At 47.8% G+C, this 26,029-nt stretch overlaps 1 protein-coding gene across 2 annotated transcripts in view; it reads left to right on the forward strand.

The window, feature by feature from the left end:
- The first annotated feature begins 232 nt into the window (after positions 1-232).
- LOC120042617 (YTH domain-containing protein 1-like) overlaps positions 233-26,029 on the forward strand; it is a 44,663-nt gene continuing 18,866 nt past the window's right edge. For both annotated transcript variants that reach the window (XM_038987432.1, XM_038987433.1), the window contains exons 1-9: positions 233-447; positions 6,935-7,036; positions 7,354-7,673; positions 9,684-9,975; positions 14,048-14,193; positions 15,200-15,308; positions 15,742-15,859; positions 16,431-16,515; positions 18,588-18,757. In XM_038987432.1, coding sequence (XP_038843360.1) covers positions 420-447; positions 6,935-7,036; positions 7,354-7,673; positions 9,684-9,975; positions 14,048-14,193; positions 15,200-15,308; positions 15,742-15,859; positions 16,431-16,515; positions 18,588-18,757 — 1,370 coding nt within the window. In that variant the 5' untranslated portion in view covers positions 233-419. The remainder of the gene's footprint in view (positions 448-6,934; positions 7,037-7,353; positions 7,674-9,683; positions 9,976-14,047; positions 14,194-15,199; positions 15,309-15,741; positions 15,860-16,430; positions 16,516-18,587; positions 18,758-26,029) is intronic.

Consider the following 26,029-nt stretch of genomic DNA (forward strand, 5'->3'; position numbering starts at 1 on the left):
AGGAGATCTACAGGGAGTTTTGAGAGAAGGGGTTCCACTTTTCCAGTCCAACGGCCTGGTGTAGTATCGTTTAGGGCCAAAGTAGTGGAATGGGTGTAGGGTTAGATAGTGCACAATTTAAATAGACAATTTAAATGCTTCCCCTTTTTGTTAGAAATGTGCAATCTGCACTCCGACCTGCAAAAGGCAGCAATACGCAACACGGGGTCTAGTCAGCCGGAAAGGAACACGAAGAAAAAGGAGGGATCCGCCATTTTAGTAGCTACGATGAGACCCACTTTCAGTAAACATTGAAGGGTGGGGGGCATAATTTTAACATATTTTTGCTAAATACGTATTTAGTTAGATATCGGGCAACCGTGAGAGAAGGCAAAACGAGTCCTCTAAAGGTTAGCGGAAAGCAGGGAAAGGGGCGGAAAATGGCGGTCGACAAACGAGATGAGAAAGGTACGTAGCGTTAATCGCAGTAGTTAGCAACTAGCGGTCTTGCAGAGGAAGAGACGAAGCGAGAGGTTTCACTCTCGCCAAAATAAGTCCAATGCTTTTCTACGGCTTATTTTTGGACCTAAACTTGTCGCCCGCCTTCCCGACTCTGGGATGACTCACATTGTTAGGGCGGAGACATGAGCATCTCGTCATTATATACATATCTCTGGCTGCGTTTCTAACGTTAGCTAGCTTGCTAACCATCCTTTGTGCCAGGTGTGATATCCATCCTAAATAGCTCGGGCTAATCTTCCTATAGACTCAGTAAGGCCAGCAGGATAGTCTTTAAAAAAATATAATGGTATGTAACTGTTATAAAAGTTGTATTGTCAATTTTTGTTTTGTATTTAAACGTCACTTTAAACGTGTAAGTTACATGATACTGCAACAACAATTTCCCCATGGGGACAATAACGTAAGTGAGTTTTGTCAACGACGCGAACGTTAGCTAGTCCAGTTTCTCCCAACTGGCTTTTAGAATGGCCAGTCAGTGAGTTCATTTAAACATGCTAATATTAATTTACACAAAGCCAGGTTATCGTTACCACGTTTCGATAGCTAGTTAGCGAGTTATAATACTAATTTGGTTACTAGATACTAGTCTTAATGTTATAGCTAATTAGCAAAGATAACAGCACCACAGTTACCACAGTTTCTAAAACCAGATGCGTGAGACTTCCGGGAACGTTGGCCAAGCAGACCAGGCCAAATAGTGTGCAATTCTGGGCCCCTTCGACTATCCCATTGGTTCCTTCATTAACACCCCCCCTCGACTATCCCATTGGTTCCTTCATGAACACCCCCCCGCCTCAAGCATCCCATTGGTTCCTTCATGAACACCCCCCTCGACTATCCCATTGGTTCCTTCATTAACACCCCCTCGACTATCCCATTGGTTCCTTCATTAACACCCCCTCGACTATCCCATTGGTTCCTTCATTAACACCCCCCTCGACTATATCATTGGTTCCTTCATTAACACCCCCCTCGACTATCCCATTGGTTCCTTCATTAACACCCCCCTCGACTATCCCATTGGTTCCTTCATTAACACCCCCTCGACTATCCCATTGGTTCCTTCATTAACACCCCCCCTCGACTATCCCATTGGTTCCTTCATTAACACCCCCCTCAACGATCCCATTGGTTCAAATGTGAAAATGTATGCACTCTGGATGAGAGCGTTTGCTAAATGACTAAAATGTGTGAACATCCTCTCCTCGAGCACCCCATTGGTTCCTGCATGAACAACCCCATCACCCCTGTCAAGAGAACTACGGGGAACTCGTTGCCCGACAGGTGGGGGCAAAGGACACTGTCTGCCGGTCACCCCTGCCTCCCGCTAGCACAGCAGGCGGGAGGCTGGAGCAACACCGTGTGTTAGCTACTAGCTAGCTTGGTAGTTAAGGACACCCTATGTTAGCTAGCATGCTTGTTAGCTAACACACAGGGTCGACACAGATTTGGTGTCGCCCCAGCCTGCTGTGTACCGGACTAGCTGGCTAAGCTAGCACACAGTGTCCTAAACTCCCACCTGCCCCTGCGGTCATTAACATAACTGCGGGAAAGCAGTACCAGACAGTTGGGAACGAAGGACACTGTCTACCGGTGCACAGCCAGCTAGCTACTGTTGTCGCCCCCGCTCCTTCTGTGGGGTTTATCGGCGGCTGCCATCCAACGTTATTATGCACCTACTGTACTACTGGAGTGCCTGTACTAGCTTAAAAAGGGAACAGTAGAAGTATAAAGAAGCAGGAACGCCCACATGCAGGAACGCCCACACGCAGGAACGCCCACACGCAGGAACGCCCACACGTAGGAACACCCACACGCAGGAACGCCCACACGCAGGAACGCCCACATGCAGGAACGCCCTAGAAATGCAGGAATGCCCACATGCAGGCCTCAATTGCACCCTTCTAGACCAGGCTGGGGTTTAGGGTTTAGAAATCACATCCTGAGGCTGCATTTATTGTAGCTGGGGATTTTAACAAAGCCCAGGGTCGTCCGGGTTTGGCCCGGTGTAGGCCGTCATTGTAAATAAGAACAAATTCTTAACTGACTCGTCTAGTTAAAGGTTACATTTAAAAATGGCAAAATGTCAGTACAGAGACAAAGTGTCTGCTGTCCCCACTTGCTTCAAAATGTCCACCATTGTTCCTGAGAGCATCCTGTCGGGCCGCATCACCGGCTGGTACGGCAACCGCACCGCCCGCACCGCCTGCACCGCCCGCAACCGCAGGTCCCTCCAGAGGGTGGTGCGGTCAGCCCAATGCATCACCGGGGGACACACTGCCTGCCGTTCAGGACACCTACAGCACCCGATGTCACAGGAAGGAAAAAAAATAATAATCAGGACATCAACCACCCGAGCCACGACTGGTAGCCTAGTGGTTAGAGCGTTGGGCCAGTAACCAGAAGGTTGCTGGATCGAATCCCCCGAGCTGACAAGGTAAACATCTGTTGTTCTGCCCCTGAGCAAGGCAGTTAATCCACTGTTCCCCGGGCGCCGAAGATGTTGATTTAAGGGAGCCCCCCGCTCCTCTCTGATTCAGACGGGTTAGGGTTAAATGCGGAAGACGCATTTCAGTTGAATACATTGTTGGACAACTGACTAGGTGTCCCCCTTTCTGTTCACCCCGCTATCATCCAGAAAGCGTTGTCAGTACAGGTGCATCAAAGCTGGGACCTTCTATCTCAAGGCCATCAAGACAGCCATCACTAGCCGGCTACCACCCGGTTACTCAACCCTGCACCTTAGAGTCTGCTGACCTATATACATAGACAGGGAATCACTGGAACACTTTAATGTTTACATACTGCTTTACTCATCTCATATGTATATACTGTATTCTATTCTACTGTATTTTAGTCAATGCCACTGACATTGCTCGTCCTAATATTTATATATATTAATTCCATTATTTTACTTTTTAGATGTGTGTGTGTATTGTTGTGAATTGTTAGATATTACCGTACTGCACAGTTGGAGCTAGAAACACAAGCATTTCGCTACACCCACAATAACATCTGCTAAATATGCGTATGTGATCAATAACATCTGATTTGAGAAGGCAATGAGAATTCTTATTCCTTAGTGGTTAATTTTCTCGATCTATAGGCACAACCTAGATTTCAAGCTAGTCGTTTTATTTATTTAATTTAACTAGGCAATCAGTTAAGAACAAATTCTTATTTAGTCGAACATGTTATTACTCCAACCTCGTGAAAGTGACAGACTGTTAATTTTTTTGTTGTTGTCAAAAACAACTTTATATCTAAGGAATGTCTTTTTGATTTGACGTGGGCAGTTTGCTGCCAGATGAACGACGTGAGTTTAGGTAAGCCAACGTCACCATGACATCGCTTACAAGTGTGACCCGGGGCTTTCAATTGGAGAAGCAGTTTCTTCCCATGTTCGTACAGCCAAGATACAGATGGAACAAAGAGACCAACGTTTCCACCTGACGTATAAATCTAAAGCATCCATTTTGGAATTTCCACTCCCCCCACCAAATATGGTGAGTAGAGGAAGCCAAGTGGCCGGTCTCAGTATGGGCAAAGATATTATAACAGGAAGAGAGACGAATCCCAGCAGGAAATGACTGGAGAATCCTATAGTTAGAGTTTTTTTTGTGCTAGTGCCCAATTGACTCCTTGAAGGAGAGGTCTCCTTGTCCGAGTGTACCCAGAATGCACCGCGAGGACCGAGATCAAGCAGAACTGTGCAACTCGATTGCCTGAGTTGTGCACCCCCCCCCCTAGCTCTAGCCGAGGCTAGAGGCTTGGATGACTTGTCTCCTGTGGCTCTAACTAGTTTAATGATGAGGATGATAACTAATAACCATTGATTAGCCCTGTACGCAGGCAACAAGGCCAGTCCAAACATCAGTTCGCTAGGCCGTAGGTGCTCAGTTCGCTAGGCCGTAGGTGCTCAGTTCGCTAGGCCGTAGGTGCTCAGTTCGCTAGGCCGTAGGTGCTCAGTTCGCTAGGCCGTAGGTGCTCAGTTCGCTAGGCCGTAGGTGCTCAGTTCGCTAGGCCGTAGGTGCTCAGTTCGCTAGGCCGTAGGTGCTCAGTTCGCTAGGCCGTAGGTGCTCAGTTCGCTAGGCCGTAGGTGCTCAGTTCGCTAGGCCGTAGGTGCACACACTAATGCTACTAATTATAAACCGCTAATGCTGGCTACGTCCCAAAAAGCATCCTGTTCCCGTAATCAGGGCTGCCCAATCCAGGTCCTGGAGGGCCGAAATACTTCTGGTTTTTGTTTCTACTGGTAGTTAATTGCACTCACCTGGTGTCCCAGGTCTGAATTAGTCCCTGATTTTTAGAAAGCGAGGTTGAAAACCAGAAGTGTTTTGTCCCTACAGGACCTGGATTGGTCAGCCCTGCCCAACATAGTGCACTAGTTCTGACCAGAGCTCTATGGGCCTTGATCAAAGGTAGTGCACTAGTTCTGACCAGAGCTCTAAGGGCCTTGATCAAAGGTAGTGCACTAGTTCTGACCAGAGCTCTAAGGGCCTTGATCAAAGGTAGTGCACTAGTTCTGACCAGAGCTCTAAGGGCCTTGATCAAAGGTAGTGCACTAGTTCTGACCAGAGCTCTATGGGCCTTGATCAAAGGTAGTGCACTAGTTCTGACCAGAGCTCTAAGGGCCTTGATCAAAGGTAGTGCACTAGTTCTGACCAGAGCTCTAAGGGCCTTGATCAAAGGTAGTGCACTAGTTCTGACCAGAGCTCTAAGGGCCTTGATCAAAGGTAGTGCACTAGTTCTGACCAGAGCTCTATGGGCCTTGATCAAAGGTAGTGCACTAGTTCTGACCAGAGCTCTAAGGGCCTTGATCAAAGGTAGTGCACTAGTTCTGACCAGAGCTCTATGGGCCTTGATCAAAGGTAGTGCACTAGTTCTGACCAGAGCTCTATGGGCCTTGATCAAAGGTAGTGCACTAGTTCTGACCAGAGCTCTATGGACCTTGATCAAAGGTAGTGCACTAGTTCTGACCAGAGCTCTATGGGCCTTGATCAAAGGTAGTGCACTAGTTCTGACCAGAGCTCTATGGGCCTTGATCAAAGGTAGTGCACTAGTTCTGACCAGAGCTCTATGGGCCTTGATGGGCCTTGATCAAAGGTAGTGCACTAGTTCTGACCAGAGCTCTATGGGCCTTGATCAAAGGTAGTGCACTAGTTCTGACCAGAGCTCTATGGACCTTGATCAAAGGTAGTGCACTAGTTCTGACCAGAGCTCTATGGGCCTTGATCAAAGGTAGTGCACTAGTTCTGACCAGAGCTCTATGGGCCTTGATCAAAGGTAGTGCACTAGTTCTGACCAGAGCTCTATGGGCCTTGATCAAAGGTAGTGCACTAGTTCTGACCAGAGCTCTATGGGCCTTGATCAAAGGTAGTGCACTAGTTCTGACCAGAGCTCTATGGGCCTTGATCAAAGGTAGTGCACTAGTTCTGACCAGAGCTCTATGGGCCTGGATCAAAGGTAGTGCACTAGTTCTGACCAGAGCTCTATGGGCCTTGATCAAAGGTAGTGCACTAGTTCTGACCAGAGCTCTATGGGCCTTGATCAAAGGTAGTGCACTAGTTCTGACCAGAGCTCTATGGGCCTTGATCAAAGGTAGTGCACTAGTTCTGACCAGAGCTCTATGGGCCTTGATCAAAGGTAGTGCACTAGTTCTGACCAGAGCTCTATGGGCCTTGATCAAAGGTAGTGCACTAGTTCTGACCAGAGCTCTTTGGGCCTTGATCAACGGTAGTGCACTAGTTCTGACCAGAGCTCTATGGGCCTTAATCAAAGGTAGTGCACTAGTTCTGACCAGAGCTCTAAGGGCCTTGATCAAAGGTAGTGCACTAGTTCTGACCAGAGCTCTAAGGGCCTTGATCAAAGGTAGTGCACTAGTTCTGACCAGAGCTCTATGGGCCTTGATCAAAAGTAGTGCACTAGTTCTGACCAGAGCTCTATGGGCCTTGATCAAAGGTAGTGCACTAGTTCTGACCAGAGCTCTATGGGCCTTGATCAAAGGTAGTGCACTAGTTCTGACCAGAGCTCTAAGGGCCTTGATCAAAGGTAGTGCACTAGTTCTGACCAGAGCTCTATGGGCCTTGATCAAAGGTAGTGCACTAGTTCTGACCAGAGCTCTATGGGCCTTGATCAAAGGTAGTGCACTAGTTCTGACCAGAGCTCTATGGGCCTTGATCAAAGGTAGTGCACTAGTTCTGACCAGAGCTCTATGGGCCTTGATCAAAGGTAGTGCACTAGTTCTGACCAGAGCTCTATGGGCCTTGATCAAAGGTAGTGCACTAGTTCTGACCAGAGCTCTATGGGCCTTGATCAAAGGTAGTGCACTAGTTCTGACCAGAGCTCTATGGGCCTTGATCAAAGGTAGTGCACTCTGTGTTTTTAATAGAACATCTGCTATGTCTAACTGTGGTTGAATCTGTCGTCCCAGAGGGAGAGCTCAACGTCCTGGATGACATCCTCACCGAGGCCCCTGACCAGGATGACGAGCTCTATAACCCTGAGAGTGAACAGCACGTCAACCAGAAAAAAGGTACCTTTTTTTTTAACCACACGGTTCTGAGAATTGGCCCGATTTTTTTAAAAGCCTATATTGGTTAGCCCGAGTGTCTGTTTGTGCCGTCAATGCTAAATCCACTCATAGTAATTATCCCGGTTTGCAATGGAGCTGGCAAGAGCACAAACGGATCGGTTGAATAAGGGTGCAACACGCTAAGAAAACCCAGATCTTTCAGCTTGTATCGATTCAGTCCCAAACAGACCCAAGAGCTCTAAACAGACCAGGTTAAATATTGGCCTTTTAATATTTGAAGATGAATGACCCCCCCCCCCCCCCCCCCCCCACTCCAGGGTCTAAGAGGAAGAACAACCGAGGGGATAACCACGTGCCGAAGCGTCTGCGACCCACGGCGCACACCACCACCAGACACGCCACTAAGAGATCAGCCCCCTCGGCTGGGGCTAGCGGGACAAAGCCAGTCAACCCCAGGAGGGGACGGCACCCCCCTGAGTACGATACTGAAGGATACTATGAGGACAGGAAGACCCATCCTATGAGAGATGGTGGGGCGCAGAGAGGGGAGCCTCACAACGCAGCCCACTCTGACAAGACCCTGGGCCGCAGGAGAGAGCCGGACAGACACAGGATCATGCCTGAGCTCACCACCGAGGTAGGAGCAGCTTTACTAAGGATCATGGGGGGGAAATTACTTTAGCATAGCTGCAGGGCTGTTCAATTCTGGTCCTGGTGGGCATGAATTGTTTCTACCTTGTAGATATTGGCACTCACCTGCTGTCCAAAAGTGAAAACCTTCCAGGGTGGCCATTGAACAGGGTATATATATATATATATATATATATATATATATATATATATATATATATATATATATATATATAGTATTTAACTAGCCACACATTGTTTCTGTCCCAAAAATCAAGTAGAAAATAGCTTTTTATCTGGTGACAACGGAAGTTCAACGCTACTTGGCTGACAGCCACAAGTATATGAGCTTACAATGAAAAAGCAAGATGCATGGCCATCATATTGATAATGTTTAGGCCTATCATAGAAAGAATGGAGTCAGCTACATGTCCTTATGTTTTGCTTCAAGTTAATCTTTTGCATTTTACTGGGGGAAAGTAGGCTGGCCACGCCCAGAAAAGTAGGCTGGCCACGCCCAGAAAAGTAGGCTGGCCACGCCCAGAAAAGTAGGCTGGCCACGCCCAGAAAAGTAGGCTGGCCACGCCCAGAAAAGTACCAGAGATAAGTAGGCTGGCCACACCCTGAAAGTTACAGCCTCTCTCTCTGTTGCTCGTTGTAGCCTAATCCTTCTCATTTCGCTAACTTCTAATTCTGTAATTTTACTCCATCTTCCATTAGTGAACTCTCACTCCACTTGCTACACGTTGAGCCTCTTTGCTGCTTTGATTGGCCAACATAACCAACAGGCTACACACGTGTAGGCTACTAGTCAGCTACCAGTTTTTTTTTTTATGGGGCGCTCATCATAAAAACCAAAGGCTAAATTGAAAAGTTTGTCTTTATTAAATGAATAATTTGAAATGTAATATGTTAACCTTGTATGTAACTTTTCAGTGTTAAAATAGGCCTATAGGAAAGTTGTCCTACAAAGCTGGAAGCTACCGGTATCTTCTCGCATTTCAAAGTGTTTTAATCTGTAATTAACATTGTTTTGCGAACAGTAATTAACAGATTCAACATTTCTTCATGCCGTGTTCCATTACTCAAATGTGTTAGCTCCACTCATGTTATAAAGAAGTTAACATGATACAGTCCAGACTCCCAGTGGTTCCTCAGTCCAGACTCCCAGTGGTTCCTCAGTCCAGACTCCCAGTGGTTCCTCAGTCCAGACTCCCAGTGGTTCCTCAGTCCAGACTCCCAGTGGTTCCTCAGGACAGTCTAGAGCCAGTATGACTAAGTGGAGCAGTCAGTGCCCTCACGCTATAAGGAGACATCGGCTGTGCTGACAGACTTGGTCCTCTCTCAATCAGTAGACGACGTGAGACACATTTTGACATAAGTACCGAAAGTAACAAGTTGAGTACCGAACCGTTTTTAATGTTCTAGTATCGAAAAAGTACAGAAGCTTCGGTATACCATGCAACACTAGTCCTTCCTCTGTGTTCTGTAGAGACTGAGGGTTAGGTTACTGATGTCCATCTGTTCTGTAGAGACTGAGGGTTAGGTTACTGATGTCCATCTGTTCTGTAGAGACTGAGGGTTAGGTTACTGATGTCCATCTGTTCCGTAGAGACTGAGGGTTAGGTTACTGATGTCCATCTGTTCTGTAGAGACTGAGGGTTAGGTTACTGATGTCCATCTGTTCTGTAGAGACTGAGGGTTAGGTTACTGATGTCCATCTGTTCCGTAGAGACTGAGGGTTAGGTTACTGATGTCCATCTGTTCTGTAGAGACTGAGGGTTAGGTTACTGATGTCCATCTGTTCTGTAGAGACTGAGGGTTAGGTTACTGATGTCCATCTGTTCCGTAGAGACTGAGGGTTAGGTTGCTGATGTCCATCTGTTCCGTAGAGACTGAGGGTTAGGTTACTGATGTCCATCTGTTCTGTAGAGACTGAGGGTTAGGTTGCTGATGTCCATCTGTTCTGTAGAGACTGAGGGTTAGGTTACTGATGTCCATCTGTTCTGTTGTCTAGAAGCTGAGTCCTCCCATTGAGGAGGGCAGGGTCAGCCCCTCTAAGGAAGCAGAAGAAGAAGAGGGGGCATCAGACCAGGAGACGGGCAGCACGGCCGAGTCCTCCGAGGGACACCGATCCAACGTGGAGGAAGAGGAGGGCGAGGAGGAAGAGTATGAGGTGCAGGAAGTGGATCAGAGAGCCAAGAATGCGGCAAATGATTACGACACTCGCAGTGAAGTCAGCGACTCCCAGTCTGAGTCCGTGTCCTTCTCTGATGGGGAGTCTGTTCTCTCTGGCTCTGACGCTTCAGGTAATACACACCTGCTCAACATTCACATGCGCTATGTCCCAATTTATCTGTCCCTCCTCCCAAGTGTGCACTTGTTCAATTCCCTTCATGGATTAAGAAAGAAATTACTGATAACAGAGAACTCCCTCTAGTCTATGCCTACACCAATTCAATGGTTACAGTTGTGGGAAGTAGTGAAGAAGTGCACACTTCAGGAGGAAGAAGAGATTATTGGGACACACTCTTTGGCTTTTCTTTCCACAATCTTTGTCAGACTCTTTTATTCACCCATACTTTACACCCTCCTAGTTCACTGTTGTAGTAATAGCATGGTCACTTTACACCCTCCTAGTTCACTGTTGTAGTAATAGCATGGTCACTTTACACCCTCCTAGTTCACTGTTGTAGTAATAGCATGGTCACTTTACACCCTCCTAGTTCACTGTTGTAGTAATAGCATGGTCACTTTACACCCTCCTAGTTCACTGTTGTAGTAATAGCATGGTCACTTTACACCCTCCTAGTTCACTGTTGTAGTAATAGCATGGTCACTTTACACCCTCCTAGTTCACTGTTGTAGTAATAGCATGGTCACTTTACACCCTCCTAGTTCACTGTTGTAGTAATAGCATGGTCACTTTACACCCTCCTAGTTCACTGTTGTAGTAATAGCATGGTCACTTTACACCCTCCTAGTTCACTGTTGTAGTAATAGCATGGTCACTTTACACCCTCCTAGTTCACTGTTGTAGTAATAGCATGGTCACTTTACACCCTCCTAGTTCACTGTTGTAGTAATAGCATGGTCACTTTACACCCTCCTAGTTCACTGTTGTAGTAATACCATGATCACCAGTACCAATTCAAACATACAATTCCTACTAATCGAAATGCTTCATGAAGTGCATCAGGCCTTTGCACGGTCCGTTGTACCTATAATCTGTTGTTACAAAGTTCACCGTGGGTTGCTGTCTACCTGGATGTGTCAAGTAAGAAGAGAATTGAGATAATTTGGGTTGAAATGCGTGTCTTCACTTTATTTGGACAGTTCCCAAATAGATGGTTCAGTAGATGCCAGTTTGAACGAACCGTAACCTTAACCCTAGCAACGCGATTTTGTATATCAACAGAGTTGCAGTTGATAGTGTTGAGTATCTGTAGATCAGCCATATGGGGGATATCCAAGTAAAAACCCGGAAACTAATCCATACCGTTTGATGCACTAACAATTGTTACACATTAATTTTCCATTCAATATCTGATAGTGATGGAGCTCAGGAGCCGGGCTGGATCTGTCCGAGCTCCGAGCTGAGTGGCTCTGTGCTGATTGGCCGAGTGGCTCTGTGCTGATTGGCCGAGTGGCTCTGTGCTGATTGGCCGAGTGGCTCTGTGCTGATTGGCCGAGTGGCTCTGTGCTGATTGGCCGAGTGGCTCTGTGCCACTCGGCACTCGGTGGCTCTGTGCCACTCGGCACTCGGTGGCTCTGTGCCACTCGGCACTCGGTGGCTCTGTGCCACTCGGCACTCGGTGGCTCTGTGCCACTCGGCACTCGGTGGCTCTGTGCCACTCGGCACTCGGTGGCTCTGTGCCACTCGGCACTCGGCGGCTCTGTGCCACTCGGCACTCGGCGGCTCTGTGCCACTCGGCACTCGGCGGCTCTGTGCCACTCGGCACTCGGCGGCTCTGTGCCACTCGGCACTCGGCGGCTCTGTGCCACTCGGCGGCTCTGTGCCACTCGGCACTCGGTGGCTCTGTGCCACTCGGCACTCGGTGGCTCTGTGCCACTCGGTGGCTCTGTGCCACTCGGCACTCGGTGGCTCTGTGCCACTCGGCACTCGGTGGCTCTGTGCCACTCGGCACAGGGTGGCTCTGTGCCGAGTGGCTCTGGGCCGAGTGGCTCTGGGCCGAGTGGCTCTGGGCCGAGTGGCTCTGTGCCGAGTGGCTCTGTGCCGAGTGGCTCTGGGCCGAGTGGCTCTGGGCCGAGTGGCTCTGTGCCGAGTGGCCGAGTGGCTCTGTGCCGAGTGGCTCTGTGCCGAGTGGCTCTGTGCCGAGTGGCTCTGTGCCGAGTGGCTCTGTGCCGAGTGGCTCTGTGCCGATTGGCTGAGTGGCTCTGTGCCGAGTGGCTCTGTGCCGAGTGGCTCTGTGCCGAGTGGCTCTGTGCCGAGTGGCTCTGGGCCGAGTGGCTCTGGGCCGAGTGGCTCTGGGCCGAGTGGCTGAGTGGCTCTGTGCCGAGTGGCTCTGTGCCGAGTGGCTCTGTGCCGAGTGGCTCTGTGCCGAGTGGCTCTGTGCCGAGTGGCTCTGGGCCGAGTGGCTCTGGGCCGAGTGGCTCTGTGCTGATTGGCTGAGTGGCTCTGTGCTGATTGGCCGAGTGGCTCTGTGTGTCAGAATGGGTCGGGGGTGGTTGTTGGTTTTGTCCCGTCCCCCCTCCCGCCACTTTCCACTGATGAACTTGTCGTTTAGCAGATTTTTAAATGTTTTGAGCTAGTATTATGTAAATATTTATCTTTTAGAAAATAGCTATGACATTAAATAATATAACGCTACTATAACACCAGTGTAGCTCGCAAAAAAATGATTTCTGTCCCAGTTATGAAATTATACTTTTTACACTGTTGATGTCAAAATGACCCAATGCACTGACTGTTTTCAACCACAACTACCAAAAAGATTTAGTATGGTGAACCTGTTAATGGAAAAGACCCGATCGGCAGTTAGATGTGAGTTGTCCACTCCGCTAACCTACACACCTCTGCCGGTTTAAAAAAACTCTTACATTTCAAGCAAATTACATTGGTTGTCCCTCAATGAATAAAGCCTATCATTTCCCATGCAGATGTAGCCTACCAATATTAGAACAGGGAATAGGGTAGGTCTACCTCTCGTTGGCGTCTTACAACAGCTGCGTCTTACACACGGGTAGGACAGTTATCTGACTTTTAAGTCCGTGTCATACTCGGTTACATGCAGACAAGTTTGATAAGGCTGAAGGAGAGGACTCACCAATTCAGACACAACAGATAAGAGGAATAAGACTGAAGGAGAGGACTCACCAATTCAGACACAACAGATAAGAGGAATAAGACTGAAGGAGAGGACTCACCAATTCAGACACAACAGATAAGAGGAATAAGACTGAAGGAGAGGACTCACCAATTCAGACACAACAGATAAGAGGAATAAGACTGAAGGAGAGGACTCACCAATTCAGACACAACAGATAAGAGGAATAAGACTGAAGGAGAGGACTCACCAATTCAGACACAACAGAAGAGGAATAAGACTGAAGGATAGGACTCACCAATTCACACACAACAGATAAGAGGAATAAGACTGAAGGAGAGGACTCACCAATTCAGACACAACAGATAAGAGGAATAAGACTGAAGGAGAGGACTCACCAATTCAGACACAACAGATAAGAGGAATAAGACTGAAGGAGAGGACTCACCAATTCAGACACAATAGATAAGAGGAATAAGACTGAAGGAGAGGACTCACCAATTCACACACAACAGATAAGACTGAAGGAGAGGACTCACCAATTCACACACAACAGATAAGACTGAAGGAGAGGACTCAACAATTCACACACAACAGATAAGACTGAAGGATAGGACTCACCAATTCACACACAACAGATAAGGCTGAAGGATAGGACTCACCAATTCAGACACAACAGATAAGAGGAATAAGGCTGAAGGAGAGGACTCACCAATTCAGACACAACAGATAAGAGGAATAAGACTGAAGGAGAGGACTCACCAATTCAGACACAACAGATAAGAGGAATAAGACAAATCATTAGTCAACTGGTCATTCATAACATTGGAATCGGTTTTATTGGCAATGCACCCTTTTGGATCGGTTTGGGCTCCCACGGGACTGATGCACTAGCGTCTTAAACATTTGAACGTGAGTTGTTATATCCTTAAAAGCACACTGTCCGTTTTTATATCTTTCGTTACTGAAGAATCAATGTATCGATTTATCTCTTGTTCTTGAGTTTTTGTTTTGTTTTGTTGTTGCAGCCATGGCATGTGCTACGAATAAGTTATTTGCATGTATTTGAAAAATGCGGTGTGGTGTTCTCCAGGATCTGAGAAGACACACGAGAAGTCATTGTCCGTCCGCGCCGTCCGCAAGAACCAGGTCAGCAAGCTGAAGTACGTCGTACGAGACGCCCGCTTCTTCATGATCAAGAGCAACAACCATGAGAACGTCTCCCTGGCCAAGGCTAAGGTATCTTAAAGGGATGCTGGGAAACTCTGGCTAAGGTATCTTAAAGGGATGCTGGGAAACTCTGGCTAAGGTATCTTAAAGGGATGCTGGGAAACTCTGGCTAAGGTATCTTAAAGGGATGCTGGGAAACTCTGGCTAAGGTATCTTAAAGGGATGCTGGGAAACTCTGGCTAAGGTATCTTAAAGGGATGCAGGGAAACTCTGGCTAAGGTATCTTAAAGGGATGCTGGGAAACTCTGGCGTTCGTATACTATTGTTCTACTTCCCCAGAGTCCGATAAACTCGTGGATACCGTTTTCATGTCTCTGTGTGCAGTATAACAGAAGTTAGCAATGCTACCGTATCTGTAGACTTCCAGTCATTGCGCTAACGCTAGTTAGCATTGGCTCGTGAAGCTACTACGAACTTCCTTTTTAAAGTGCACAGACATACAAATGCTATAAGTAGGACAGGGGAATGTATGCCAGAATTTCACAGTATCCCTTTAACTCAGAAGTAGTGCATCATATAGTGAATACGGCGGGGTTGGGGAGGTTGGGTGGCGTTGGGGGACGTGGTGGGGCGGCGTTGGGGGACGTGGTGGGGCGGCGGCGTTGGGGGACGTGGTGGGGCGGCGGCGTTGGGGGACGTGGTGGGGCGGCGGCGTTGTGGGGCGGTGGCGTTGGGGGACGTGGTGGGGCGGCGGCGTTGGGGGACGTGGTGGGGCGGCGTTGGGGAGGTAGGGAGGAGGTGGGGCGGCGTTGGGGGTGGCGTTGGGGACGTAGGGCGGCGTTGGGGGATGTGGGGCGGCGTTGGGGAGGTAGGGTGGCGTTGGGGACGTAGGGTGGCGTTGGGGAGGTCGGGAGACGTGGGGCGGAGTCGGGGACGTAGTCTCTCAGGAAGACCGTACATAAACACTGTCAAATGCCTTTTTGAACTGCAGAAAATGTACCAAATGTAAAGTTGTTCTGAAAATGTTTCACCATGTTGAATACAAGCAGTTGGATGTTGACTGTGTTATTTCCAGGGTGTGTGGTCCACTTTGCCTGTTAATGAGAAGAAACTGAATGCTGCCTTCCGTTCCGCTCGCAGTGTCATCCTGGTCTTCTCAGTCAAGGAGAGCGGCAAGTTCCAAGGTGAAGTTCATACGGTTAATATCCCCATATATACACTGCTCAAAAAAATAAAGGGAACACTTAAACAACACAATGTAACTCCAAGTCAATCACACTTCTGCCTATAATTTCCACCTTTTGTCTATTCCATTTGCACAACAGCATGTGAAATTTATTGTCAATCAGTGTTGCTTCCTAAGTGGACAGTTTGATTTCACAGAAGTGTGATTGACTTGGAGTTACATTGTGTTGTTTAAGTGTTCCCTTTATTTTTTTGAGCAGTGTATATGTATTCAACTCCAGCAGAAGTGTCGAGGCTCCCCACGACTGGAGTTGGCTTTCCCAATGTTGTGTAAATGTTGATCGCCTTTTTTGACTCCAGAAAGCGGCAAGATGGCGAGACAAAGTCTCGTGAACGGAATGTGTCCTCCTGTGTGTGTGTGTGTGTGTGCAGGTTTTGCCAGGCTGTCCTCTGAGTCCCATCACGGAGGGTCTCCCATCCACTGGGTCCTGCCCGCTGGGATGAACGCCAAGATGCTGGGTGGGGTGTTCAAGATCGACTGGATCTGCAGGTAAGGCCTAAACCGTCTCTTTTATAAATGCGGTTGTTGTAACTTTAATGTGTTACAGAGTTAATGTTTAAGTTAATTCATTGAGCTGTATCTAAAGATATTTCTTTACAGTTATTTACATATGTAATTGTATTGGTTAGTATTGAATTACGCTTTTGACTGCAAGTTCCAGAATGCCTTGCGGCAGGAAGTAGAGAGCGAACGCTAGTTAATTAAGTGCAATTGACAGGTGATTGGGATGGCTCCTTTGCGCTAGCATCTTACTGGCATTGCTCTGTAGAATCTAAAGTTGTTAAATGTAACGTGATCAAGTATTATTACTAAAAGAAGCTTTCATATCAAACCCGACGTCCCGAGTCATTACTTTGAAGATAGTTATTCTATAGCGGTAGCTACAATTCACATCTAACTTCAGACAAAATTACTTACGGGACGATTTCCCCCCGGGGTCCTAGACCATAAGAGAACTCAATAGATAATGTCCATATAAAGAGCTTTTAACCTTGGGGTTTTGTCATCCCAGACTTGTTTTAAGACTTCTGCATCCTACGCTCAACCATTTTGTTTTCAGACGGGAGTTGCCGTTCACTAACACGGCTCACCTCTCCAACTCATGGAATGAACACAAGCCTGTAAAGATCGGCCGAGACGGACAGGTAAACCATCTTGATTAATACATTCTATCCATGTGCCAGAGTCGGGCCCAGTCGCAGTGCTGTGTACTCCGGAACCACGTATTGGACCCCTGGGCATGGGTTCAACCCGCCCCAGTCTATTTATCCCCACATCTGTCTCCTTCTCTAATTCACCTCCTTTATACACTACATGACCATAAGTATGTGGACAGCTGCTCGTCGAACATCTCTTTCCAGAATAATGGGCATTAATATGGAGTTGGTCCCCCCTTTGCTGCTATAACAGCCTCCACTCTTCTGGGAAGGCTTTACACTAGATGTTGGAAAATTACTGCTATAACAGCCTCCACTCTTCTGGGAAGGCTTTCCACTAGATGTTGGAACATTGCTCCCGAGTGGCGCAGCGATCTCTAAGGCACCGCATCTCAGTGACAGTCCCTGGTTCGAATCCAGGCTGTATCACATCCGGCCGTGATTGGGAGTCCTATAGGGCGGCGCACAATTAATTAGCCCATCCGGGGTAGGCCGTGATGGTAAATAAGAGTTTGTTCTTAACTAGTTAAATAAAGTTTAAATAAATGTTAAATAAAAACAATTCTGTGGGGTCTCCATTCAGCTACGAGCATTAGTGAGGTCAAACGCTGTTGTTGAGCGATTAGGCCTGGCTCGCAGTCAGAGTTCAAATTTATCCAAAGGTGTTCGATGGGGTTGAGGTCAGGGCTCTGTGTAAGCCAGTCAAGTTCTTCCACACCGATCTTGACAAACCATTTCTGTATGGACCTCGCTTTGTGCAATGGGGCATTGTCACGCTGAAACAGGAAAGGGCCTTCCTCAAACTGTTGCTACAAAGCCTAGGCCAAACCATAAAAAACAGCCTCAGACCATTATTTCCCCTCCACCAAACTTTACAGTTGGCATTCGGGCAGTTAGTATTCTCCTGGCATCCGCCAAACCCTCGGACTGCCAGATGGTGAAATGTGATTCATCACTCCAGAGAACGTGTTTCCACTGCTCTAGAGTCCAATGGCGGCAAGCTTTACACCACTCCAGGTGACGCTTGGCATTGCTCATGGTGATCTTAGGCTTGTGTGCGGCTGCTCCACCATGGAAACCCATTTGACCAATCCAGGAGTGCAAAGCTCTAAGAGATTTACCCAGAAAGACTCACTGCTTTAATCACTGCCAAAGGTACATTGAAACTGTATTGACTCAGTGGTGTGAATACTTATGTATTTCATTTTAAATACATTTTCAAACATTTCTAAAAACTTGTTTTCACTTTGTCGTTATGGGGTTGTGTGTGTGTGTGTGTGTGTGTGTGTGTGTGTGTGTGTGTGTGTGTGTGTGTGTGTGTGTGTGTGTGTGTGTGTGTGTGTGTGTGTGTGTGTGTGTAGATGGGTGAGGGGGAAAATGTTTTTTATTTAAAACCATTTCGAATTCAGGCTATAACATGACAAAAAGTGGAATAAGTCAAGGGGTATGAATACTTTCTGAAAGCACTATCCAACAAAGAGAACATACTCTCCATCTTCCTGAGGTGCTGACTTGCTGCACCCTCGACAACTACTGTGATTATTATTATTTGACCATGCTGGTCATTTATGAACATTTGAACATCTTGGCCATGTTCTGTTATAATCTCCACCCGGCACAGCCAGAAGAGGACTGGCCACACCTCATAGCCTGGTTCCTCTCTAGGTTTCTTCCTAGGTTTTGGCCTTTCTAGGGAGTTTTTCCTAGCCACCGTGCTTCTACACCTGCATTGCTTGCTGTTTGGGGTTTTAGGCTGGGGGTTTCTGTACAGCACTTTGAGATATCAGCTGATGTAAGAAGGGCTTTATAAATACATTTGATTTGATTTGATCCCTTGTCTCGCTAACTATTCACTGTCATGCAAATTACCCTAAAGAGTGACTGGCGGCTAACCAATTAACGGTTAACTGTTAACATCCCAAAAAGGGGAATAGTTTTGTTGGAGTGAATAGTTCAGACTAACTATTTCACTTTAACTTAGTTTGATTCACAGAGATTCTATGGGTTGATCTACTAATCTGTCCCCCCCCCCCCCTCCTCCTCCTCTTCCGGCCCTGCAGGAAATGGAGCCGGGGTGTGGGATGCAGCTGTGCCTGATGTTCCCCCAGGACGAGAGCATTGACTTGTATCAAGTTATTCATAAGATGCGACACAAGAGGACGATTCCTTCTGAGCCCCGCTCTCGAGGACGCCCGCCCTACAGAGAGCCCACCCGAGGCGACCTGGGAAGGTTAGACATTTGTTATTTTGGACTGCTAGTGAGCTCTTGTGATGACGGAGCGGTTCTTGATATATGATCATCTAACCGTCCTTCCCAGAGTTCTCTGCTCTCATCACATCCCCACGAAGAGGGATACCTGAAATCCTCTGGGCTGCTGCCTAGCACTGTATACAGCAGCTCTGAGGAGGATAGATATATCTATGGCCCAGTGCTAACCACAGTGTCTCTATGGCCCAGCGCTAACCACAGTGTCTCTATGGCCCAGCGCTAACCACAGTGTCTCTATGGCCCAGCGCTAACCACAGTGTCTCTATGGCCCAGCGCTAACCACAGTGTCTCTATGGCCCAGCGCTAACCACAGTGTCTCTATGGCCCAGCGCTAACCACAGTGTCTCTATGGCCCAGCGCTAACCACAGTGTCTCTATGGCCCAGCGCTAACCACAGTGTCTCTATGGCCCAGCGCTAACCACAGTGTCTCTATGGCCCAGCGCTAACCACAGTGTCTCTATGGCCCAGCGCTAACCACAGTGTCTCTATGGCCCAGCGCTAACCACAGTGTCTCTATGGCCCAGCGCTAACCACAGTGTCTCTATGGCCCAGCGCTAACCACAGTGTCTCTATGGCCCAGCGCTAACCACAGTGTCTCTATGGCCCAGCGCTAACCACAGTGTCTCTATGGCCCAGCGCTAACCACAGTGTCTCTATGGCCCAGCGCTAACCACAGTGTCTCTATGGCCCAGCGCTAACCACAGTGTCTCTATGGCCCAGCGCTAACCACAGTGTCTCTATGGCCCAGCGCTAACCACAGTGTCTCTATGGCCCAGCGCTAACCACAGTGTCTCTATGGCCCAGCGCTAACCACAGCGTCTCTATGGCCCAGCGCTAACCACAGCGTCTCTATGGCCCAGCGCTAACCACAGTGTCTCTATGGCCCAGCGCTAACCACAGTGTCTCTATGGCCCAGCGCTAACCACAGTGTCTCTATGGCCCAGCGCTAACCACAGTGTCTCTATGGCCCAGCGCTAACCACAGTGTCTCTATGGCCCAGCGCTAACCACAGTGTCTCTATGGCCCAGCGCTAACCACAGCGTCTCTATGGCCCAGCGCTAACCACAGCGTCTCTATGGCCCAGCGCTAACCACAGCGTCTCTATGGCCCAGCGCTAACCACAGCGTCTCTATGGCCCAGCGCTAACCACAGTGCTAGCTACTTATTAAACCACCAATGTTTTTATACACACTTTTCAATAGTCCATAGGTTCACTCCTCGAATGCGTTTCTCTAGGTAAGTTTTAAATTTGTTCCCAAAGTATTTTATTTCAGGACTTTCCCTGGAAGATGAATTTAATCATATATGAGACTTATGAACCTAGTCATATAAGGGGACTTACAGTATGACATAATATAACAACTGCCATAAACGGAAGGACAAAAAAGTAATGTTTTATGTCACCTGATTTTGGCCAAATCTGTCAAGACACCAACCATGATAAAAGGGTTAAACAGGTTTTAAATTAACTCGTGAAGATGATTGAATATTGCTATGAACCCCCACCCCCCCCCCCCCATCGCTCCACCCTTCTAGCTTAATTAATGTAATTACATGGGGGGGGGGGGGGGGGGGGGGGGGGGGGGCAATGACTTATCAACAGCTGTAACAAGTTGTCCAGTGTAGGAAATCCTCACTGGTACCCTAGTTTATAGAAAGACCCACATGTATATCTACCACTGAGAAGAGAGAGGAGGCAGTATGGCCTGAACTCTATATATATCTACCACTGAGAAGAGAGAGGAGGCAGTATGGCCTGAACTCTATATATATATCTACCACTGAGAAGAGAGAGGAGGCAGTATGGCCTGAACTCTATATATATCTACCACTGAGAAGAGAGAGGAGGCAGTATGGCCTGAACTCTATATATATATCTACCACTGAGAAGAGAGAGGAGGCAGTATGGCCTGAACTCTATATATATATATCTACCACTGAGAAGAGAGAGGAGGTAGTATGGCCTGAACTCTATATATATCTACCACTGAGAAGAGAGAGGAGGCAGTATGGCCTGAACTCTATATACACTGCTCAAAAAAATAAAGGGAACACTTAAACAACACAATGTAACTCCAAGTCAATCACACTTCTGTGAAATCAAACTGTCCACTTAGGAAGCAACACTGATTGACAATAAATTTCACATGCTGTTGTGCAAATGGAATAGGATAAAGGTGGAAATTATAGGCAATTAGCAAGACACCCCCAATAAAGGAATGGTTCTGCAGGTGGTGACCACAGACCACTTCTCCGTTCCTATGCTTCCTGGCTGATGTTTTGGTCACTTTGAATGCTGGCGGTGCTCTCACTCTAGTGATAGCATGAGACGGAGTCTACAACCCACACAAGTGGCTCAGGTAGTGCAGTTCATCCAGGATGGCACATCAATGCGAGCTGTGGCAAAAAGGTTTGCTGTGTCTGTCAGCATAGTGTCCAGAGCATGGAGACGCTACCAGGAGACAGGCCAGTACATCAGGAGACGTGGAGGAGGCCGTAGGAGGGCAACAACCCAGCAGCAGGACCGCTACCTCCGCCTTTGTGCAAGGAGGTGCACTGCCAGAGCCCTGCAAAATGACCTCCAGCAGGCCACAAATGTGCATGTGTCTGCTCAAACGGTCAAAAACAGACTCCATGAGGGTGGTATGAGGGCCCGACATCCACAGGTGGGGGTTGTGCTTACAGCCCAACACCGTGCAGGACGTTTGGCATTTGCCAGAGAACACCAAGATTGGCAAATTCGCCACTGGCGCCCTGTGCTCTTCACAGATGAAAGCAGGTTCACACTGAGCACGTGACAGACGTGACAGAGTCTGGAGACGCCGTGGAGAACGTTCTGCTGCCTGCAACATCCTCCAGCATGACCGGTTTGGCGGTGGGTCAGTCATGGTGTGGGGTGGCATTTCATTGTGGCGCCGCACAGCCCTCCATGTGTTCGCCAGAGGTAGCCTGACTGCCATTAGGTACCGAGATGAGATCCTCAGACCCCTTGTGAGACCATATGCTGGTGCGGTTGTCCCTGGGTTCCTCAAGACAATGCTAGACCTCATGTGGCTGGAGTGTGTCAGCAGTTCCTGCAAGAGGAAGGCATTGATGCTATGGACTGGCCCGCCCGTTCCCCAGACCTGAATCCAATTGAGCACATCTGGGACATCATGTCTCGCTCCATCCACCAATGCCACGTTGCACCACAGACTGTCCAGGAGTTGGCGGATGCTTTAGTCCAGATCTGGGAGGAGATCCCTCAGGAGACCATCCGCCACCTCATCAGGAGCATGACCAGGCGTTGTAGGGAGGTCATACAGGCACGTGGAGGCCACACACACACTACTGAGCCTAATTTTGACTTGTTTTAAGGACATTACATCAAAGTTGGATCAGCCTGTAGTGTGGTTTTCCACTTTAATTTTGAGTGTGACTCCAAATCCAGACCTCCATGGGTTGATAAATTTGATTTCCATTGATAATTTTTGTGTGATTTTGTTGTCAGCACATTCAACTATGTAAATAAAAAAGTATTTAATAAGAATATTTCATTCATTTAGATCTAGGATGTGTTATTTTAGTGTTCCCTTTATTTTTTTGAGCAGTGTATATATCTACCACTGGGAAGAGAGAGGAGGTAGTATGGCCTGAACTCTATATATATCTACCACTGGGAAGAGAGAGGAGGTAGTATGGCCTGAACTCTATATATATCTACCACTGAGAAGAGAGAGGAGGCAGTATGGCCTGAACTCTATATATATCTACCACTGGGAAGAGAGAGGAGGCAGTATGGCCTGAACTCTATATATATCTACCACTGAGAAGAGAGAGGAGGCAGTATGGCCTGAACTCTATATATATCTACCACTGGGAAGAGAGAGGAGGTAGTATGGCCAGGTTGATAAACCACCCCTACATCCCCTCCGCAAGAAATTATATGGCCGAGAAAAAAAGTTGGTCAACGGCCGGTCAGTCGGTCACTTACCCCCCCCCCCCCCCCCCCCCCCCCCCCCCCCCCCAACTGGACTGAGGAAATTAAAGTTGTTAAACCTTATCTTCATCAGGAAGTAATGTCATCTGTTGGCAGCTAGATGGTTAGGGAAACCTAAAGGACTAGGACAGGAGTGTTTCCATACCCCGACCTAAAGGACAGGAGTGTTTCCATACCCCGACCTAAAGGACAGGAGTGTTTCCATACCCCGACCTAAAGGACAGGAGTGTTTCCATACCCCGACCTAAAGGACAGGAGTGTTTCCATACCCCGACCTAAAGGACAGGAGTGTTTCCATACCCCGACCTAAAGGACAGGAGTGTTTCCATACCCCGACCTAAAGGACAGGAGTGTTTCCATACCCCGACCTAAAGGACAGGAGTGTTTCCATACCCCGACCTAAAGGACAGGAGTGTTTCCATACCCCGACCTAAAGGACAGGAGTGTTTCCATACCCCGACCTAAAGGACAGGAGTGTTTCCATACCCCGACCTAAAGGACAGGAGTGTTTCCATACCCCGACCTAAAGGACAGGAGTGTTTCCATACCCCGACCTAAAGGACAGGAGTGTTTCCATACCCCGACCTAAAGGACAGGAGTGTTTCCATACCCCGACCTAAAGGACAGGAGTGTTTCCATACCCCGACCTAAAGGACAGGAGTGTTTCCATACCCCTGACCTAAAGGACAGGAGTGTTTCCATACCCCTGACCTAAAGGACAGGAGTGTTTCCATACCCCTGACCTAAAGGACAGGAGTGTTTCCATACCCCTGACCTAAAGGACAGGAGTGTTTCCACACCCCGACCTAAAGGACAGGAGTGTTTCCACACCCCGACCTAAAGGACAGGAGTGTTTCCACACCCCGACCTAAAGGACAGGAGTGTTTCCACACCCCGACCTAAAGGACAGGAGTGTTTCCACACCCCGACCTAAAGGACAGGAGTGTTTCCATACCCCGACCTAAAGGACAGGAGTGTTTCCATACCCCGACCTAAAGGACAGGAGTGTTTCCATACCCCGACCTAAAGGACAGGAGTGTTTCCATACCCCTGACCTAAAGGACAGGAGTGTTTCCATACCCCCGACCTAAAGGACAGGAGTGTTTCCATACCCCGACCTAAAGGACAGGAGTGTTTCCATACCCCTGACCTAAAGGACAGGAGGAGACCCACTGGCAGAATGATACAAACCCACCTCTTTCCCTTTTAATGCCTTAAATGACACCACAAGGAAGGGAACTTCTAAGCCAAAGAGGGTCGGTCACCTTTTGGTTTTTAAAATGGCTGAAGTGAAGCTCATCCTCCGGTCTTTTTGTTTTGATTGCAGTGGACTGACTCAATCAGCCCCTTCTTTGCCCTCTCAGCCAGACCCCTCCTTGTCATGTATTTGTGGCTGTAGACCCTAAACCATAAGATGGACTGTCTATATGAACTTTTGATTACTTAATATCAACGGTAACACAACTACGAGAAAGCGATATATTACCATTTTAACCAGCTCTTACTAATTTACCTGGTGACAGTTAACTCGGCTGTTAAAACATTATTTTTTTTAATTGAACATGGAAGGTGTGTCTTGTGGTGTTTCAGTGCGTACGTTGTTTTATGTTGATGGCTAGTTAGAAGCAGTGACTATGTACGGGATAATCAACTCAGGGCTTTATGTGTTCTATAGAAAATAATGAACGACGTGACCTTTCACGGAGTTACATAATTTTCCAGAGAACGTATAGAGCCCCGAGTTGATTATCCCTTTTTATACCATGGCTATAATTTTAACAAATTTTGCCACCTAGAAATGTCTTCAACATCCACTGAAGTAGCTAGCAAGTTTACTAAATAGTTACGGTAGTTGCCGTGGTAACCAAACAGACTTGCTAGTTTAACTAACCAAACTAACAAGGATGTACTAGGCCTAAAGGACAGGAGTGTTTCCATACCCCGGCCTAAAGGACAGGAGTGTTTCCATACCCCGGCCTAAAGGACAGGAGTGTTTCCATACCCCGGCCTAAAGGACAGGAGTGTTTCCATACCCCGACCTAAAGGACAGGAGTGTTTCCACACCCCGACCTAAAGGACAGGAGTGTTTCCACACCCCGACCTAAAGGACAGGAGTGTTTCCACACCCCGACCTAAAGGACAGGAGTGTTTCCACACCCCGACCTAAAGGACAGGAGTGTTTCCACACCCCGACCTAAAGGACAGGAGTGTTTCCACACCCCGACCTAAAGGACAGGAGTGTTTCCACACCCCGGCCTAAAGGACAGGAGTGTTTCCATACCCCGACCTAAAGGACAGGAGTGTTTCCACACCCCTGGCCTAAAGGACAGGAGTGTTTCCATACCCCGACCTAAAGGACAGGAGTGTTTCCACACCCCTGGCCTAAAGGACAGGAGTGTTTCCACACCCCGACCTAAAGGACAGGAGTGTTTCCACACCCTGACCTAAAGGACAGGAGTGTTTCCACACCCCTGGCCTAAAGGACAGGAGTGATTCCACACCCTGACCTAAAGGACAGGAGTGTTTCCACACCCTGACCTAAAGGACAGGAGTGTTTCCACACCCTGACCTAAAGGACAGGAGTGTTTCCACACCCCTGGCCTAAAGGACAGGAGTGATTCCACACCCCGACCTAAAGGACAGGAGTGTTTCCATACCCCGACCTAAAGGACAGGAGTGTTTCCATACTGCATGGAACTAACTGGTGAATTAACTGTCTACAAGCAGTAAAAATCTAATTGAGAATATAATGGTTGGTTGATAGTCTGCTCAGTATAACTGTACATGTTTAGTGATTTTTAAACTATTACTATCAAAACATTCAATGAAATGCATCCTCAGTTTTGGGCATGATAAAAGTGTTCACCCTTTTCTGGAGGTGGATACAATGGCAATATGACAGGTGATTTGACAGGTGATTTGACAGGTGATATGACAGGTGATTTGACAGGTGATATGACAGGTGATTTGACAGGTGATATAGCCTAAATCACCTTATTCCTCAATCTGTTAATTGTGTTATGGAATCATCTGTTCAGATTGCTTCAGAAATGTTTATATTATGATGTTATAGGACTACTGGGATGTTGTGCTGTATCTGTTATAGGACTACTGGGATGTTGTGTTGTATCTGTTATAGGACTACTAGGATGTTGTGTTGTATCTATGATGTTATAGGACTACTGGGATGTTGTGCTGTATCTATGATGTTATAGGACTACTGGGATGTTGTGCTCTATCTGTTATAGGACTA

The sequence above is a fragment of the Salvelinus namaycush genome, unplaced genomic scaffold (assembly GCF_016432855.1).
Source record: "Salvelinus namaycush isolate Seneca unplaced genomic scaffold, SaNama_1.0 Scaffold73, whole genome shotgun sequence".
Taxonomy (NCBI): domain Eukaryota; kingdom Metazoa; phylum Chordata; class Actinopteri; order Salmoniformes; family Salmonidae; genus Salvelinus; species Salvelinus namaycush.